At 42.0% G+C, this 19,273-nt stretch overlaps 1 protein-coding gene across 1 annotated transcript in view; it reads right to left on the reverse strand.

The window, feature by feature from the left end:
• Nucleotides 1–19,273, reverse strand: part of LOC126475493 (uncharacterized) — a 248,704-nt gene that overhangs the window by 103,074 nt on the left and 126,357 nt on the right. The window contains exon 7 of the mRNA XM_050103399.1: nt 17,278–17,465. Within this exon, the coding sequence (XP_049959356.1) occupies nt 17,278–17,465 (188 nt within the window). The remainder of the gene's footprint in view (nt 1–17,277; nt 17,466–19,273) is intronic.

Here is a 19,273-nt window from a genome sequence, read left to right on the forward strand (position 1 = left end):
AATGGCTGAAAATTGGGCTGCCTTCCAACATGACACGGATTTTAGTACACTTGTTGTGTCTTTGCACAGGCTTCTACTTCCCCCTCCCTTGCCCTCACCACTTATATACTTTTGTCATTTTCTGTTCCAATCCTTTGGTGTCCATGCATTGTAATCTTCTTTCTCTTTGCTCTCTTTCACACTACAACCCTAATGTAACAGTTAATCATTATCAGTATTAACCCAAATGTAACTTCTGCAATTGACAGTCATCTATGTCCTATACTTCACACCTTTCTTATATACCCTTACCCTGCACATCTGCTTCTCTGCTTCCACTCTCAGTTTCACTCCCCCTGCTTAAAGCCACCATCAACAGCCATTGTTGCCATGGTGGCAGATGTGATCTCAAAGTGTGGCTCTGAAGCATCCACCACTCTTCTGCCTATTAGTGTTGGGCTGTCCTCATTTTTGTATGTTGCTTCTACCTATACTCCTGACAAAGTAGCCACACAAAGCAGCTGATCTTGCTCCATATTGACCCTCCTGACAGAGCTGTTCAATTGGGGCCAATCACACTGCATGAAAGCAGGAACCAAGCCAACATTTGTATGGTTTGTTGCAGATGCTATTTTTACCAGGCCACAGTTAATATTGTAGCCCTGATCCCTATCAATACTGTTTCCCGCTCCACCCAGTACCACAACATGATCCTGCTTTGAAAACTCTTGCACAATGATCCTACATCCTCTATCACTTGGCTAAGACATGCAGTGGGCTTGAAAATACTTGCGACCTGGTACCTGTCACCTAATTTTTCCTGCAAGATCTGGCCCATGCCTCTTCCATAGCTACTACCTAACAACAGAACTTTCCTCCTACTTTCTACTTTTTTTGCAACAGTTGGTTTCCTAGTGAAAGTCTGTTGAGTGCTGACTACAGATACATCTACTTGAACCTCTTCCATAGTTTACTGAGGTAGCAAGGCAAATCTATTGTTTGTGCCAATGATGAAACTGTCAGATATTGTTCTCTTTCTGTGACCCCTGTTCCTTGCTACCACTTTCCACCTGTCTTCACTCCTTTCCATTTTTCTCATGTGCCTACTATACAAGTTAAATGCCTCAGACCTTTGGAGGTGACGGAGTCCCACCTCTAATTGACAAACGAGGGCTCCTAAGATACAACTCGGCAAACGAATGGTAACGAGATGGAGAGCTATTAATGTCAATGGGGGCTACTCTGGGAAGAAGGTAGAGCTGGCAGAGGCTGCAAGTAAGATGGGGTTGGACATTTTAGCTGTTAGTGACATTCGAGTAAGGGATGAGAAAGAAGAGGAAATGGGAGAATACAAGGTCTACCAGTCAGGAGTCAAAGCAGGAATAGCACAATGGGGTGTAGGGCTTTACATCAGGAAAGAAATGGAACCCAGCGTAGTTGCAATAAGGTATGTAAACGAATGATTGATGTGGATAGATTTGACAGTGTCTAGCAAGAAAATTAGGATTGTAGCCCTGCATCTGCTATACGGACGTCTGAGTCACAGCTCTCGTACAAGATAAGTAATTTAAGTAGTAATAAACTGTTTTTAACACTTTAAACTAATTTATTACGTTAACTATAGTGCTTTTCAAGCGTACCATTAAAGGTTTTTGTCTTACTCACGTATTTTGACAGTAATCACGTAAAGTTCGTTTTGTTTACATATTGCGGCCAGGCCGAACTTTTGAGCTTTCAGATTAAACTTCATACCGCAATTTTAAGTGCATTTACTGATAGTTTAGTGTACTAAATACATTTGCTGCCCTTTATATCTGTAGAGTATCGTCATCTCTTAAGTAATTTCCAATAATAAACTTCTGAACCACTGTTTACATTGTCGCGAGTAGGCCTAATTTTTCGTACACGTATTTTCATTGTTTTCCGGTAACTTAATTGTCTTTCTGTCACTAAGATCGATTTGTACCATGAGCGTAAAGTGCCTGATGTGTCATAGAATCATTAGCTCCAGGTCTGGTGTGATGGATGTAGTAACTTTTTTCATTGGGGCGATTGTAATAGTGTGGGAACTGGGAAAATAAGCGAGACTCATCAGTGGTTCTGTAGGCTATGCAGTAGAGATAGAAAGATTGTGGAACAGGAGGGGAAAATTGCTGCCCTTCAGGCTGAGTTAGATGAGGCTAGGCGAGAACTGGGCAGGTTAAGGGGGGAGAAGGTAAACAGGGGTGGGAAGTGGCAACAGGCATAAGGAACAGGCCAAGAAATTCTTCTCACAGCTTTGTTATTAATGTAAAAAATAGGTTTGACCTGTTGCCTCAGTCAGAAACTGACGAGCCTCTCACAGAAGTAGATGTAGACAGGGCTCAACATGCTTTCAGAAGCAAATTGAATAAGAATGTAGGGAAGTCTGCAAAGAGAAAGAAAGTCTTGTTGCTAGGTAGTTCGCATGCTAGGGGTGTGGGCCAACTTCTGCAGGATGAATTAGGGTCAGAATACCAGGTCACAAGTTTTTTCAAACCTAGTGTTGGACTGGGGCAGGTTACAGAGGATTTAGGTTCAATATGTAGAGGCTTTACTAAGGAAGATACCGTGGTTATTGTGGGTGGGCCAGGCAACAGTATTGACAGAGATCCGGGGTACAGCATAGAGTGTGACCTGGCAAAGATTGCATCAACATCGAGTCATACCATTGTTGGGTTTGTGTCGGTTCTGGAGCACCACGACCGACCTCATTTGAGCTCTTCTGTCAGGAGAGTTAATTTGGAGTTGGAACGGCTACTTGGATCTGGTGCAGGGTCACACATTGGTGTGGTTCCTGTTGATTCACTCTGTAGGTGGGACTATACTAGGCATGGCCTACACCTCAACAAGAAAGGGAAGGGTAAACTGGCTGGGCTGATAGCAGGATATTTAAAGGGGGAGGAACTACATCTCATGGTGGAAACTCTTTTTTAGTGTAAGATCAGTGTCCAGTGGGAAACTCAGCCAGGCAAGTACTAAAGATGTTAAAAAAGTTCAAGATACTCACAAAAGTAAAGTGAAAAATAATGTTAGTATATTTCATCAAAATATTGGGGGATTGAAGAATAAAATTGATGAGCTTCTGCTTTGTTTAGAAGATATAGTAACTGAGAATGTAATAGATGTACTATGCCTGTCTGAGCATCACATTGTCACTGATATGCAAAAGGTTAGCATCAATGGGTACAAATTAGCTGCACATGTAAGTAGAGATAATATGATGAGAGGAGGAGTTGTCATATATGTCAAAAGCTTCCACAGTGAAAAAAATTTAGAAACTAAAAAATTTTGTGTAGAGCAACATATGGAAGCATGTGCCACTGAACTAAAACTAAATGATGGCACTTTCATAATTGTAACAGTGTATAGGTCCCCCTCAGGGAATTTCCAGCTATTTCTAGAAAACTTGGATGCTTTGTTGCACTATCTGTCAGACAAGGGGAAGCAAATTATCATTTGTGGTGATTTCAGTGTTGATTCCCTGAAAGAGTGTAATAGGAAGAATGAACTTGTAGTATTACTCAGTTCTTTCAATTTGAGCTCCGTCATTGATTTTCCGACTCGGATAACAAAGAACAGCAGGACATTGATAGATAACTTTTTTATAGACCAAGATAAGTTTAAGGACATAAATGTTTATCCTGTTGAGAATGGTCTTTCAGGTCATGGTGCACAGCTAGTTACAGTACATGACATAGCTCCATGCAGTATATCAAATCAGAATTTCAAAGCAGTGCATTCAATTAACAATATAAATATTGCAAACATTAGGGAAAGCTTACAGCAGCTAGACTGGGATGAAGTGTATAAGGAACCCGATGCAAACTTGAAATATAACTTATTTCATGATACATTTTTAAGGGTATTTGAAAATTGTTTTCCCAAGAAAATAGTTAAACATAATTCCAAGAAAACATATAAAAAACTTTGGCTAACTAAAGGAATAAGAATATCTTGCAACTGTAAAAGAGAACTGTATCTAACAGCAAGAGGGATTACTGACCCCGAAATTGTTCAATATTATAAAAACTATTGTGCGGTACTAAGAAAAGTTATTAGAAAGTCCAGAAGCATGTGTATCATGTCTGAGATCAGTAACTCTGATAGTAAAATTAAAGCAATTTGGAATATTATTGAAAGGGAAACAGGACAACCAAGAGCACAGGAAGACTTTAGTGCCATAAAACTGAATGACAAGTGTACTAACAAACAATCAGAAATTGAAAATATTTTCAATAATCATTTTTTAAATGTTGTGGAGAAAATAGGATCTAGATCTTCACTAGAAGAGGCAAGGCTACTAATAGAAGAGGCCATACCTGTGAAGTTTGAAACAACTGTATTTCCACCAACCTCTCCCTCTGAAATCAGTAAAATAATAAACTCACTGAAAAGTAAAAGCTCTTATGGAATTGATGGCATTTCCAGCAAGGTACTTAAAGCTTGTTCCCCACAGATAAGTAGGATTCTCAGCCATGTATGTAATAGCTCTTTGGAGCAGGGTGTTTTCCCCGATAGACTGAAATATGCCATTGTAAAACCATTGCATAAAAAGGGGGATACGTCGGATGTCAACAACTACCGCCCAATCTCTCTTCTTACAGCTCTATCAAAAATTTTTGAGAAAGTAATGTATTCAAGAGTAGCCTCCCATATTTGTAAAAATAAAGTACTAACAAAATGTCAGTTTGGTTTTCAGAAAGGCTTTTCAACAGAAAATGCTATATATGCTTTCACTGATCAAATATTAAATGCTCTGAATACCCGGACATCACCCATTGGTATTTTTTGTGATCTCTCAAGGGCCTTTGATTGTGTAAATCATGGAATTCTTTTAGATAAGCTAAATCATTATGGTTTGAGGGGGGCAGTGCACAAATCGTTTAATTCATACTTAACTGGAAGAATGCAGAAAGTTGAAATAAGAGGTTCATGTAATGTTAAAACAACAGCTGATTCCTCAAACTGGGGGGCTATCAGGTACGGGGCCCTACAGGGTTCGGTCTTAGGTCCTTTACTGTTCTTGATATACATTAATGACTTACCATTCCACATTGATGAAGATGCAAAGTTAGTTCTTTTTGCTGATGATACAAGTATAGTAATAACATCCAAAAACCAAGAACTAAGTGATAAAACACAGTATATACAGCTCCATACAGTAAATGGCACAACTCCAGTAATAAATATAGACTTTGAACAGAAGTCTGTAGCTAAGGTAGAATTTTCAAAATTTTTAGGTGTGTCCATTGATGAGAGGTTAAACTGGAAGCAACACATTGATGGTCTGCTGAAACATCTGAGTTCAGCTATGTATGCTATTAGGGTTATTGCAAATTTCAGTGATAAGAATCTCAGTAAATTAGCTTACTGTGCCTACTTTCATTCACTACTTTCATATGGCATCATATTCTGGGGTAATTCATCGTTGAGTAGAAAAGTATTCATTGCTCAAAAACGTGTAATCAGAATAATTGCTGGTGCCCTCCCACGGTCATCCTGCAGACATCTATTTAAGGATCTAGGGATCCTCACAGTATATATATGCACTTATGAAATTTGTTGTTAATAATCCAACCCAGTAAAGTAATAGCAGTGTGCATAGCTATAACACCAGGAGAAAGGATGATCTTCACTATGCAGGGTTAAATCTGACTTTGGCACAGAAAGAGGTAAATTAGGCTGCCACAAAAGTCTTTGGTCACCTACCAAACAGCATCAAAATCCTGACAGATAGCCAACCAACATTTAAAAATAAATTAAAAGAATTTCTAGATGACAACTCCTTCCACTCATTGGCTGAATCTTTAGATATAAATTAAGAGAGGGGAAAAAACCGTGTTAAACATTAGTGTCATGCAATATTTTGTGTAATGTAATATCTTGTGCAGACATCTTTTGTTAACCTGACACGTTCCACATCAATACGAAGTGTCGTATTCATGATCTATGGAACAAGTATTAATCTAATCTAATCTAATCTAAAATACGATCAGTAATGTTTCAGATTTCAATGTACAATGGGATAGGAATGATGATGGAAATAGGATCACATTTGAGGAAGTGGAGAAAATGGTCAATAGATTGCAGGGCAATAAAGCCAGAACGCATCAAATACAGTGGAATGTGAGGTCTTAAATGGCTACACAGGATAATTGAAATGGCGTGGGAGTCGGGACAGGTTCCATCAGACTGGACGAAAGCAGTAATCACACCAATCTTTAAACATGGAAACTGAAAAGATTGTAACAACTACAGAGGTATCTCTTTAATCAGCGTTGTGGGTAAAATCTTCTCAGGTATTGTTGAAAGGAAAGTGCGAGTATTAGTTGAGGACAAATTGGATGAAAATCAGTGTGGGTTTACGCCTCTTAGAGGTTGTCAGGACCAGATCTTTAACTTACGGCAAATAATGGAGAAGTGTTACGAGTGGAACAGGGAATTGTATCTATGCTTTATAGATCTAGAAAAGGCATATGACCAGGTTCCTAGGAGGAAGTTATTGTGTGTTCTACGAGATTATGGAATAGGAGGCAAACTTTTGCAAGCAGTTAAAGGTCTTTACATAGATAGTCAGGCAGCAGTTAGAGTTGATGGTAAATTGAGTTCAAGGTTCAGAGTAGTTTCAGGGGTAAGACAAGGCTGCAACCTGTCTCCTCTGTTGTTCATATTATTTATGGATCATATGTTGAAAACAATAGACTGGCTGGGTGAGATTAAGATATGTGAACACAAAATAAGCAGTCTCGCATATGCGGATGACTTGGTTGTGATGGCAGATTCGATTGAAAGTTTGCAAAGTAATATTTCAGAGCTAGATCAGAAATGTAAGGACTATGGTATGAAGATTAGCATCTCCAAAACGAAAGCAATGTCAGTGGGAAAGAGATATAAACGGATTGAGTGCCAAACAGGAGGAAGAAAGTTAGAACAGGTGGACGGTTTCAAGTACTTAGGATGCATATTCTACAGGATGGCAACATAGTGAAAGAACTGGAAGTGAGGTGTAGCAAAGCTAATGCAGTGAGCACTCAGCTATGATCCACTCTCTTCTGCAAGAAGGAAGTCAGTACCAAGACTACGTTATCTGTGCACCGTTCAATCTTTCGACCAACATCGTTGTATGGGAGCGAAAGCTGGGTGGATTCAGGTTACCTTATCAATAAGGTCGAGGTTACGGATATGAAAGTAGCTAGGATGATTGCAGGTACTAGTAGATGGGAACAATGGCAGGAGGGTGTCCACAATGAGGAAATCAAAGAAAAACTGGGAATGAACTCTATAGATGGGTAGCAGTCAGGGCGAACAGGCTTAGATGGTGAGGTCATGTTACACGCATGGGAGAAGAAAGGTTACCCAAGAGACTCATGGGTTCAGCAGTAGAGGGTAGGAGGAGTCGGGGCAGACCAAGGAGAAGGTACCTGGATTCGGTTAAGAATGATTTTGAAGTAATAGGTTTAACATCAGAAGAGGCACCAATGTTAGCACTGAACAGGGGATCATGGAGGAATTTTATAATGGGGACTATGCTCCAGACTGCATGCTGAAAGGCATAATCAGTCTTAAATGATGATGATGGTTAAGAATGGTCTGTCTGATCATGATGCGCAGTTAGTTACGGTATACGATATACACCCCTAATACAGAACAGTCCTCCAAAATAGTGTGTTCAATTAATGATTTAACAATTTAAAATTTTAGGGAAAGCTTCCAACAGTTACACTGGGAAGAGGTGTACAGGGAACATGATGCTAATTTAAAATTTAAGCTATTTCATGATACCTTTGTGAGTATATTTGAAAACAGTTTCCCTATAAAAACAGTGAAATATAACTGTAAGAAACCATGCAAAAAGCCATGGCTTACTAAAGGGATAAAAATATCTTGTAAACAGAAAAGGGAAATGTATATTATAGCTAGGAGGAGTAATGATCCTGAAACAGTGAAACATTATAAAAACTATAGCACTGTATTAAGAAAAGTTATTAAAAAGTCCAGAAGTATGTGCATTATGTCTCAGATTAGCACATATGATAATAAAATTAAAACAATTTGTAATGTTGTTAAAAGGGAAACAGGGCAACTGAGAGCATAGGAGGTCTGTATTTCTATCAAACACAATGAAAAGTTTGTTAACAAGAAGTCAGAAGTAGAAAAAAGTTTTAATAATCATTTTTTAAGTGTTGTAGAGAAAATAGGATCCAGTTATTCATTAGAAAATGCAATGCTGTATATGGACGAGGCAGTACCTATGCAATTTGATAAAATTGAAATTCGACCCACCTCTCCTACTGAAATTAGGAAAATAATAAATTCACTCAAAAGTATGCGGCAGTCATCGACCACCGTAATAGAACAGAGTGGTATCGCAGCACACTGACATGCTCTTAGGACGCGGGTCTTGACGCGCACCTTTGTACAGCGTGTATTTACGCTTCGACCGCTGATGCTCGCGAGGCTTGTTTATGTGTGCATGTGTGTAATTGTGCAGTTAGAATAAATACGAGTTTCATACAAATGGTGTTCAGGTTATTACGGCAGCTAAGCAACCTGATTCCTATAGTGGTGACCCCGGACTTTTTCGATATGACCGCAGTACGCGCGTTTCTCATCTTTCCTTCTGCCACCATTACGCACCGATGAACCACCACATGATTTGTGACCCGGAGTTTGCCATGAGTTTGCCTACAATTTCATTCATGGACGAATTGCTGGTAATTCAGCCATCGATGGATCCAACTACAGTGTTAAACCCGAGTGCACAACATAACCCCACTAGTACAGTCCACGCACCGTGGCCCACACATGTTGCAGTGCATCCAAACGCGTGGCAGTTTCTGGACTTCATACCACAGGTGAAACAAGAACTTCCCTCACCACAGTGCTCAGCAACATCCCATATGAATATGTTACATACCAGCCTGACACACGACCAGTAATTTCGCCCGAAGTGCATACCGCTACGTTCCCAACAACAGCATGCGACCGTGTCTGCATCAGCCGCGACGCCCGCGCCTATTGCGTTTGCTCCTGCGCCGTGTGTGTCGTTTGGTCAGAGGTCTAATTGCACTACAGTACAGACACTCAACCCTATAACAGTTTCCAGGCCTCCACTGCCCCCACATCACCAACTTCCAACAACGCCACAGCAGCCACCTGTAGGGCGATTTCTGAAGCTGCCACAACTACAGAAGGACAACGCTATATCATGGTCTGTGTTAGTGGACAATATTCTGGACATTCACGGAGTGTGGGGAGATGATGCACATTTCATTTGTTTAATTACCCACCTCCACGACGAACTGGACCTGGTCAGTGACCTATTGCTCTCGCCACCAAGCCAGCACAAATATGCCATCGCAAGAGCTCGCATCATTGAGCCCTTATCACGTCTTTCAGCAGAAGCCATCCACTACATAATTCACAACATACAATAGGGGACCGTATGCCTTCACAACTTTGGCACCATTTAAGGGCCCGGGTGTGCAAGGAGCAACTCCCTGACCTCGCACTCTGGGCATTGTGGCTTATGAAATTACAGCCAGACCTCCAGCTACACCTGTTGGCTTACCAAAACACCACTCTGGAGGAAAAACTACAACTGCCAGACCAGGCATATTCCATCACCATACATTGCCAGGTCACGTCCTCCTGTTTTTCCGACACTCCGAATGTTGGCGACACTGCCGTCACGTCTACTACATTTCACCGGCCGGCCAGCAGAGGCCAGGTGCGGAGCTTGCAGCAACAGCCAATGGAGGCCCCTGGTAGCCAGACGGCCGTACTTGTTACAGTTCCTCAACCGGTTGCCCCGCCCACCTCCACGCAGGTGCAACAGAACATGCCACGTGATGTTGCCGGCTCAGGCACAACACCCAGCATACCCACTATGCTGGTATCATACCACGTTCGGCGACGCTGCACGTTCTTGTAGCGTACCCTGCATCTACCCAAACAGGAAGCGTGAGTCAGAATAGGGGCCATAGCTCATGCCGGCAGTTTAGTGCACCAAAAACATTATCAACTGACCACCCCCGCTGCCCACCATGCCGGCAGACTGTACATCCACGACAAGACGAGCACACTCTATTTCCTCATGGACACGGGCGCTGATGCTAGCGTCATTCCTAAGTTGAGCGCCCCATCTTCGACATTGACGCCCACTGTGCCACTGTGAGCAGCCAACAATTCCACAATTCATGTCCACGGTTCAGCCCAACTCCAACTAAATCTCTCGCCTGATTTATGCTGCACCTGGACATTATGCGTTGCAGATGTCGACTGCCCCGTTATCAGTATGGATTTCCTGCATAACTTCGGGCTCTCGCCAAACCTCGAGGCAGCAGCCCTCCTACATCACACTTCTGGCAACAGGATACCAGGGATTTTCGCCACCTTCCCCCCGCCCCTGGCACACACTGTGATACCTTGCCCACCGTGACAGCCAAACGCGCCCCTTCTCACCACAGAGCTCTCCGCGCCTGGACGTGCCTGACAACCCAGCGCTTCAAGATCACCGACCTTCACGCTTAAAATGCGTGCCTGCAACAGCTGATCACCGCCATGTCAGCCGAACTGTCACGCGCATGGGAGGCACCAGGGGACACTTCCGCACCACGGGGATACACCCACGAGAACTCCACCGAGGTGCAGATACCTCCACAATGATACATTTTCCCGCAGGTCAGTGACATTCCTGCCTCTAATGTAGTGCGTGTTACTCCACCTAGTTCCAGTGTGGTTCCCCATGGTGTCCTGCAGGTGATAGATGATTACTAACGGTACCTGTCTCCGTTTGAACACCACGGAAGGCCCCCCAGTACGCAACAAGGCTCGACGCCTTAATGCCACCAAATTACAGCATGCAAAAACTGCTGTACAGGAGCTGTTAGATTCAGGTACTGTCCGTCCATCCAACAGCAATTGGTCTTCGTCTATCCATCTAGTGCCCAAGAAAGATGGTTCATTTCATTTGTGTGGCGACTACCGACAGTTGAACGCCAGAACGATTTTAGACAACTACCCTATACCAAACATACAAGATTTCGCCCAACAACTCCATGGTGCATGCATTTTCAGTGTACTTGATTGCCGAAAAGCATACTATCAGATCCCCATGTATCAGCAATTATCACCCCTTTCGAACTGTACGAATACTGTTACATGCCGTACGGCCTCAAAAACGCCGCACAGACTTGGCAACAGTTTATCGACTACATCCTTTTCTCACTCCCATACTGTTACGCATATTTGGAACACATCCTCATTTCATCAACTACCCTCGAGGAACACGAACAGCACCTATCAACAGTTCTTAGTATTCTCGCCAAGAATGGAGTCCAAATCAACGATGATAAATCTCAGTTGCGGTCCGCTAGTGAGACATTTTTGGGCTATACTGTTTCTACGGAAGGGACCTGCCCCACGTCAGACAGAGTCGCCTTTATACGCAACCTCCCCCTGCCTGAGACTTATCGTGACCTACGTCGTTTTTTAGGGATGATAAATTTTTTCTGGCGGCACATCCCACACGCCGCATCCCTACAGGCTCCATTGACCGACGCACTCATGGGAAAGAATACTTCAGGGCTCCACAAGGTCCTGTGGGGTGACGACATGTGACGCATGTTTGACGCACTTGAAACAGCACTATCGAATGCTGTCACGCTCGTGCACCGTGTATCTGATGCCCCAATATCAATCACAGCTGACGCAAGTGATGCTGCTATCGACGCTGTGCTCCTGCAGCAGCTGGCAGGCTCCACACAACCACTACGTTTCTTTTTGCGGAAGTTGTCAGCCTCCCAGCATAAGTGGTCCACTTTCGACCAAGAACTCTTTGCTATTTACGAGGCAGTTTGGCATTTCCGAGAGGACATTGAGGGTAGGTCAGTGACAATATATACAGACCACAAACTGTTGGTGGATGCTGCGCATAATCCCACAACCGACCTTCTCCCCTGCTGTTTCCGACACATGGACCTAATATGTCAATTCACAACAGACGTCCGTTATATCAAGGGTGCAGACAATGTCATTGCTGACTGCATGTCATGGGTCGCTACAATCTCGTTTTCTTGGGACTTCGTCGACCTAGCTGCCCAGCAACAAGCGGATGATGACATTCAACAGTTACTGAATAGCGAGTCCGCCTCACTCTCAATTGAGCCCTGCCGAATTCCAGGTTCAGCCTTACCAGTACTCTGTGACATCTCCACAGGTACTGCCTGCCCCCTAGTACTGGCCACCTTGTGCCGTACTTTATTTGCCGCTATCCACGACCTAGCACATCCCAGTATTTGGGCTACCACATGCCTCATAACAGAGCGATTCGTATGGACTGGGGTTAGAGGAGACTGCAAAAACTGGACACGAGCATGCATACCTTGTCAACATGGTAAGGTCAGCAGTCACACATACCCACTGTTGGGATCGTTTGAGTTACCGAAAGGCAGGTTCTGTCACGTCCATCTTGACCTGGTCGGGCCACTCCCTCCTTCCAAGGGTTTCCGATACATTTCATCTATCATCGACCATGTTAGTAGGTGGGTGGAAGTGATTCCAATAACAGACATTACTGTCGACTCTGTCGCACAGGCCTTCATCGCCTCCTGGATCACGCGGTTCGGTTGCCCATCTTCGGTCACGATGGACCAAGGACAACAATTTGAAGCTGTGCTCTTTGGCGAATTATGTGATCTATGCGGTGCAAACAAATTACATACAACCACCTACCACCTGCAAAGCAATGGGTTGGTTGAGTGCTGGCACCGCACATTGAAAGCAGCGCTGACGTGCCACAACAGATCTTCGTCCAAAGCCCTCCCCTGGATACTACTAGGTGTCCGTTTGGCTTACAAAGATGATTTGCAAGCCTCCCTAGTGGAATTGTTGTATGTGGAACCCCTCATCCTCCCAGCTCAACGACGGTTCAATCCCGCGTCCGGCCATCCTGATTTAGGTTTTCCGTGATTTCCCTAAATCACTCCAGGCAAATGCCGGGATGGTTCCTCTGAAAGGGCACGGCCGACGTCCTTCCCCATCCTTCCCTAATCCGATGAGACCGATGACCACGCTGTCTGGTCTCCTTCCCCAAACAACCAACCAACCAACCAACCTCCCAGCTCAATTCGTCGAGGATTCCGATCCTCCCCCACAGTCATAATTTCCGACGCTTATAGAACGCGTCCGACACTTCGCCGGAATGTACGCCCCCTGCCCCCACAAGCACACACGGTCCCTCATGTCTTTGTGCACAAAGACCTACACTTTTGCAATTACATGATGCTGCGTGATGATACGGTACAGCCCACACTACACCCGCCCTGCTCGGTCCCACACAAAGTGATAAGCTGCTCACCGCAGACCCTTGACATGCTGTGCAATGGTAGAATACAAACAGTGTCCGTCTCGCGCCTCAAACCAGCTTGGCACCTCAATGACGAGGCAACTTCAGAATACAACTCCCATCCCGACCACACTCTTGTGCCACCTTCCATCTCTAATACCTCAAACGTGCCGAACCCCCCCCCCCCCCCCCCCCCCCACCGGTACCCATGATGCGTGTGACGATGTGTGTGATGATACGTGTGACACCAGTGGTTCGTGTTCTCTTCCCAGCTCAGAGGCTGCAGGAAACGTCGCGTGTGAAGGTTTCACCCCTCCCTCCCCTCACCTTAGTGTTTCCGTCAACTGGCCGATGCAGACCGGCAACGCCAGCGTCGCCGTTTTCCACATCGACGTGTCACCTTTTCCAGTCGAGGACCTGTCTCTCCAACTGTGAGATGGGACACTGTTCGCCCTGCACGTTCCCCCTTGCACATTGAGACGATTCAGCCACCCTGGTTACACTCCTACACACGTTTGCGGTACTGACAGACACGGAGGAGGTGGCAATCACCGCTTCAATCGACGAGGATGGCCACCACTGCATTTGCGTGCCACTCACGGCACACCACACCCCTGCATTGCCAGGCCGCTTGATCCCAGTTTCCCATTTCGGCCGCCCGCTACGTCCACCAGCATGGCACTGTGACTTCATCACAACGGACTGATCACCATGCAAACCTACATCACCTCCTCGCACCGTGCTCCGCACTGCAAGGGGGGGGGGGGGGGGGGGGGCCTCTGTGCACTGACACACTCTTAGGACGCGGGTCTGACTGCGCGCCTCTGTGCAATGTGTGTTTACATTTCGACCGGTGATGCTCGCAAGGCTTGTTTATGTGTGTATATGTATAATTGTGCAGTTGGAATAAATATGAGTTTCATACAAGTGGTGTTCAGGTTATTACGGAAGCTAAGCGACCTGATTCCCATAAGTAAAAGCTCACATGGAATTGATGGCATCTCCAACAGAGTACTAAAATCTTGTTCCCAACAAATAAGTAGAATTCTTGGCTACATATGTAGTAGCTCACTGAAACAGGGCATTTTTCCAGACAGACTGAAATACACTATTGTTAATCCATTGCATAAAAAAGAGGATAAATCTGATGCTAACAACTACCACCCAATCTCAATTCTGACAGCTTTATCCAAAATTCTTGAAAAAGTTGTGTATTCAAGAGTAGCATCACATGTTTGTAAAAATCAAGTACTAACGAAATGTCACTTTGATTTTCAGAAAGGCTTTTCAACAGAAAATGCTATAAATGCTTTCACTGTTCAAATATTAAATGCATTGAATAACTGAACATCACCCATTGGGATATTCTGTGATCTCTCAAAGACTTTTGATTGTGTGAAACATGGAATTCTTCTAGATAAGCTTAAGTATTGTGGTATTGGTGGGACAGTGCACAAATGGTTTAATTCATACTTAACTGGAAGAATGCTGAAGCTTGAAATTAACAGTATAGATAGTGTGCAAAAACCGGCAGAGTCCTCTAACTGGGTAGGTATCTAGAATGGTGTCCCAAAGAGTTCAGTCTTGGGTCCCTTATTGTTCTTAATATATATTATGGACTTGCCACTCTATATTCATGAAGATGCAAAGCTAGTTCTTTTGCTGATGATACAAGTATGGTAATGATACCCAACAAGCAAGAATCAGCTGGGGAAATCGCAAATAATGTCTTTCAGAAAATTATTAAGTGGTTCTCTGCAAATGGACTCTTACTAAATTCTGAGAAAACACAGTTTATATAATTCTGTACAGTAAATAGCATAACACCATTGATAAATATAGACTATGAACAGAAGTCTATTGCTAAGGCAGAATACTCAAAATATCTGGGTGTGTGCATTGATGAGAAATTGAATTGGAAGAAACACATCGATGTTCTGCTGAAACGGTTAGGTTCAGCTACTTATGCTATTAGGGTTACTGCAAATTTTGGTGATGAACATATCAGTAAATTAGCCTAATATGCCTATTTTCATTCACTGGTTTCATATGGCATCATACTTTGGGGCAATTTATTATTAAGAGGGAAAGTATTCATTCTTCAAAAGCGTGTAATCAGAATAATAGCTGGAGCCCACCTAAGATCACCTTGCAGATATTTATTTTAGCAACTCAGGATATTCTCAGTACCTTCACAATACATATATTCACTTATGAAATATGTCATTAATAACTCATCCCAATTCAAAAATAACAGTGAAGTGCATAGCTACAACACTAGAAGAAAGGACGATCTTCACTACTCTGGATTAATCTCACTTTGGAACAGAAAGTGGTGAATTATGTGGCCACAAAAATCTTCAGTCATTTACCAAATAGTATTTAAAGTCTGACAGATAGCCAACCAACATTTAAAAGCTAATTATGAGGGTAATCCCAAAAGTAAGATCTCCTATTTTTTTATAAGTACATAAACCTGTTTATTTCTACAATGGTTTACATCAGTTTACAGTTTGAACATTTAGCTATTTTTTGACATAATCACCATTTATGTTGATGCATTTTTGTAGACACTGTGGCAGTTTTTGTATGCCCATGTCATTCCATCTTGCCACCATGCTGTTCAGAAAGTTACGAACCTCTTCTTTCACCTTGTCGTCAGAGCTGAATCATTTTCTGGCTAAATGTTCTTTTAACCTAGGGAACTGGGCACCAAGTCAGGACTACAGGGTGGGTAGGTGATTATGTTCCACTGAAACTGTTGGAGGAGAGCAACAGTTTGCCGAGTGATGTGTGGGTGAGCATTGTCATGGAGAATGTGTATGCCCTTGCTCAACATTCCTCTTCTCTGGTTCTGAATTGCCCATTTGAGTTTTTTTCAGAGTCTCACAGTACTTGTCAGCATGAATTGTGGTCCCAGTGATACAGCTCTGATGCTGAGGTGAAAGCAGAGGTTCATAACTTCTGAACAGCATGGCAGCGAGCTGGTATGACATGGGCATAAAAAAACTGCCACAGTGTCTACAAAAATGCATCGACAGAAATGTTGATTGTGTCGAAAATCGATAAATGTTCAAGCTGTAAACTGATGTAAACCATTGTAGAAATAAACAGGTCTATGCACTTATAAAAACAAGAGGATACCTTACTTTTGGGATTACCCTCATAAAAAATTTCTGAATGACTACTCCTTCTACTCAATAGATGAATTCTTAGATATGAAGTAGTAACTGTAAGAAAAAAAATTATTTTGTGTAAAGGAAACTAATGTTAAAGTGACATGTTCCACATCATTACAAAATGTCATATTCATGATCTATGGAACAAGGATTAATGTATGTATGTATGTATGTATATATGTGTGTGGGAAGCTAGGAAACAGCCCTTCCCCTCACTCCCTGTCTAAAACAATTTATCTTCTGAATAGATTGATTGTCAGCCTTGTTGTCTGTCAGTTATTCACCAGTTATGGTCTCATGTTTTATTTATAGCTCCAAGGTTCAAGTGAAATATGACTGCAGACATCACATCCATATTAAAAGAAAGAAACAAGATGAGAAAACCGTACCACTGAATGAAATGCATTCTTTTCAGCTGCAGACAGAATATATATGCCGATGAAATACATTCAGTATAAATTGTCAAAGGATGAATAAAAACTCAATTCAGTTAATTTTAGTGACTTGTCGCTATGGATTAACATTTCATTTCTCATCTTCTCTGTGGTAAGCATCATAAAATTTTACTCCGTCATGACAAATTTATTTGAAATGCTTCTTGAATTAAACATTTAATAATCACTCTGCAAGTTAAATTTTAAAAGTTCAAATGATTTATCATAGACTTTCATTGTCTTATACATTTTTAAAACAATGGTTATATAATATTAATATAGTGCCCAAAGGATAGTTAAATTTCTGAGTACTTACCTAGAAATCATTTCTTCTGTGGGCCATTCACCTGTACCAAAGTGTTCTGTTGATAGACCAATAATGAGACCACAAAAGAATCCTTCTATTATACAAAACATGAGACCAAAAATTTCGTTTAATATACCCATTTTCACCAGTTGTATGTCTCTTGTCATTGCTCCAACAGCACAGGATAACACAGGTCCCTGGAATGAAATGTGAGTCAGGTAGCTACAAAAAAGTAGTGTTTTTTTTTAATGAAATAAATTACTGAAAAACAAATCACACAGAAACAAGGAACACATTACAAAAATGCCAGTTTTTAAAAGTTGCATTTTAGATTAAAAGAAAGAACAGCTTTGGAAGAAATGGGCCTACTGACAAATTAAATAAGAAAGTCAACTAGAGCCACTAGATTGGGAAGACAGATCAAGCTTGACTCATGGTCTTTTGTAATTTTCCTACATAATCCCTGAACATTTATCCACTCAGTCTTTTCCTATCTCTTTCCAAATGAGAATACCTCTGGATCTGAAAGTTAGAGTTCTGTTACATCTAGGCCAGTCTTTTGTTGCTGCTAGCTGCAATTGGAAGTCTTGCTTATATCATCTGATACAAATTAATTTGTAAAGTGTAAGTGTCTGAGAGCATTAGTAACACTTTATGAGAGGATTTGAAAATCAGTTTGCAGTATTTCTGTGTGCTGTGCACACTCCTGTAAGTTTTTTATGGTCTGTGAAGGTTGTAAAGGCCACTTCTTCCACATTTCTACATAATTTATACTCCTTTTTACCAACCTACTACAATAACTAAATCTCATCCCATCTGGTAGGGAGGACCTGATCTGGGGTTCTGGGTGAATTATCGGAACTGAACTCCTTTCCCTAACCCTCTCTGTTCCTTTTCCTTCACACCTCTTCTTTCTCCTTCGACTATTTTGCCAAAAGAACAAGCCACTGGTTCCCAAAGTTTGTAAAAGTTAAACCTTTTTTTATGTGTGTTCTATTGCCACCACTCGGTGAGTAGATTTTTTTATCTATCCATTCACATTATAAAATAGTTCTTGGTATCATGAATTATGATTTCTTTTTCATTTTTGATTTATTGGTATCATAACATACATAAGCTAAATAATTTGACTCAAAAACAAAAGGCACATTTTAAACTTTACTAAAAAATAGAACAATTGATGATAATAACAGTACCCTAATATTAATACAAGTTTTTTAGCATCAGTGTATACACACAACAAAAGAATAATATAATATCAAGTCACCCATTGCTCAAATTATCATTTCATCTTCAATGAGTTCTTCTGCTGAATAGCAAAATTCCTCTCACAGACTACTGGAACCTTATTTTTCAAATATCTGATGTTATACAACATATGTTTTACTTATTTACTTATCACATATTTTCACTTTACTGTACTGTGGAGCTGCAAAAATCATTTCAGATGTCGTCTGTGGGCAGCATAAAATTCTCTTTGTTCCTCCTCAAGCAATTTGTGTAAGAAACTTATAATTTAGTAAATTTACAGGAAGGGAAGAGTTGTAATTTTTAGTTTCTGAAATAATGGATGACAAGACTTTTTCTATGAAGTACACGTGTCTGACCTTACCCCCCCCCCCCCCCCTCCCCTGGATCTGAGGTATGCGATATGAACTCGTCCAGAAAATTACCACAGCTAACCACAGATTCAAAATAACTATGAGATGCTATTTTTTGTGTACCCACATCATGAATTTGCTAGTTCTTGAATTGCAAAAGCAAAATTGCTTAATTTATTTGATAACACTACAAAAAGTATAGAGTACTACTCACCATATAGAGAGATGTTGAGTCACAGACAGGCACAACAAAAAGTTTGCTGTGCATTTAAGCTTTCTGTCAAAAGGCCTTCTGAAGGGGAAAATACACACACATTCACATAAGCACAGAATTCACACACAGCATCTCTAGCCTCTTTGGACAGACTACAGTGTCACTACATCTGATCAGAGCAGCACTCTGA

This window comes from Schistocerca serialis, chromosome 4 (assembly GCF_023864345.2).
Source record: "Schistocerca serialis cubense isolate TAMUIC-IGC-003099 chromosome 4, iqSchSeri2.2, whole genome shotgun sequence".
Taxonomy (NCBI): Eukaryota; Metazoa; Arthropoda; class Insecta; order Orthoptera; family Acrididae; genus Schistocerca; species Schistocerca serialis.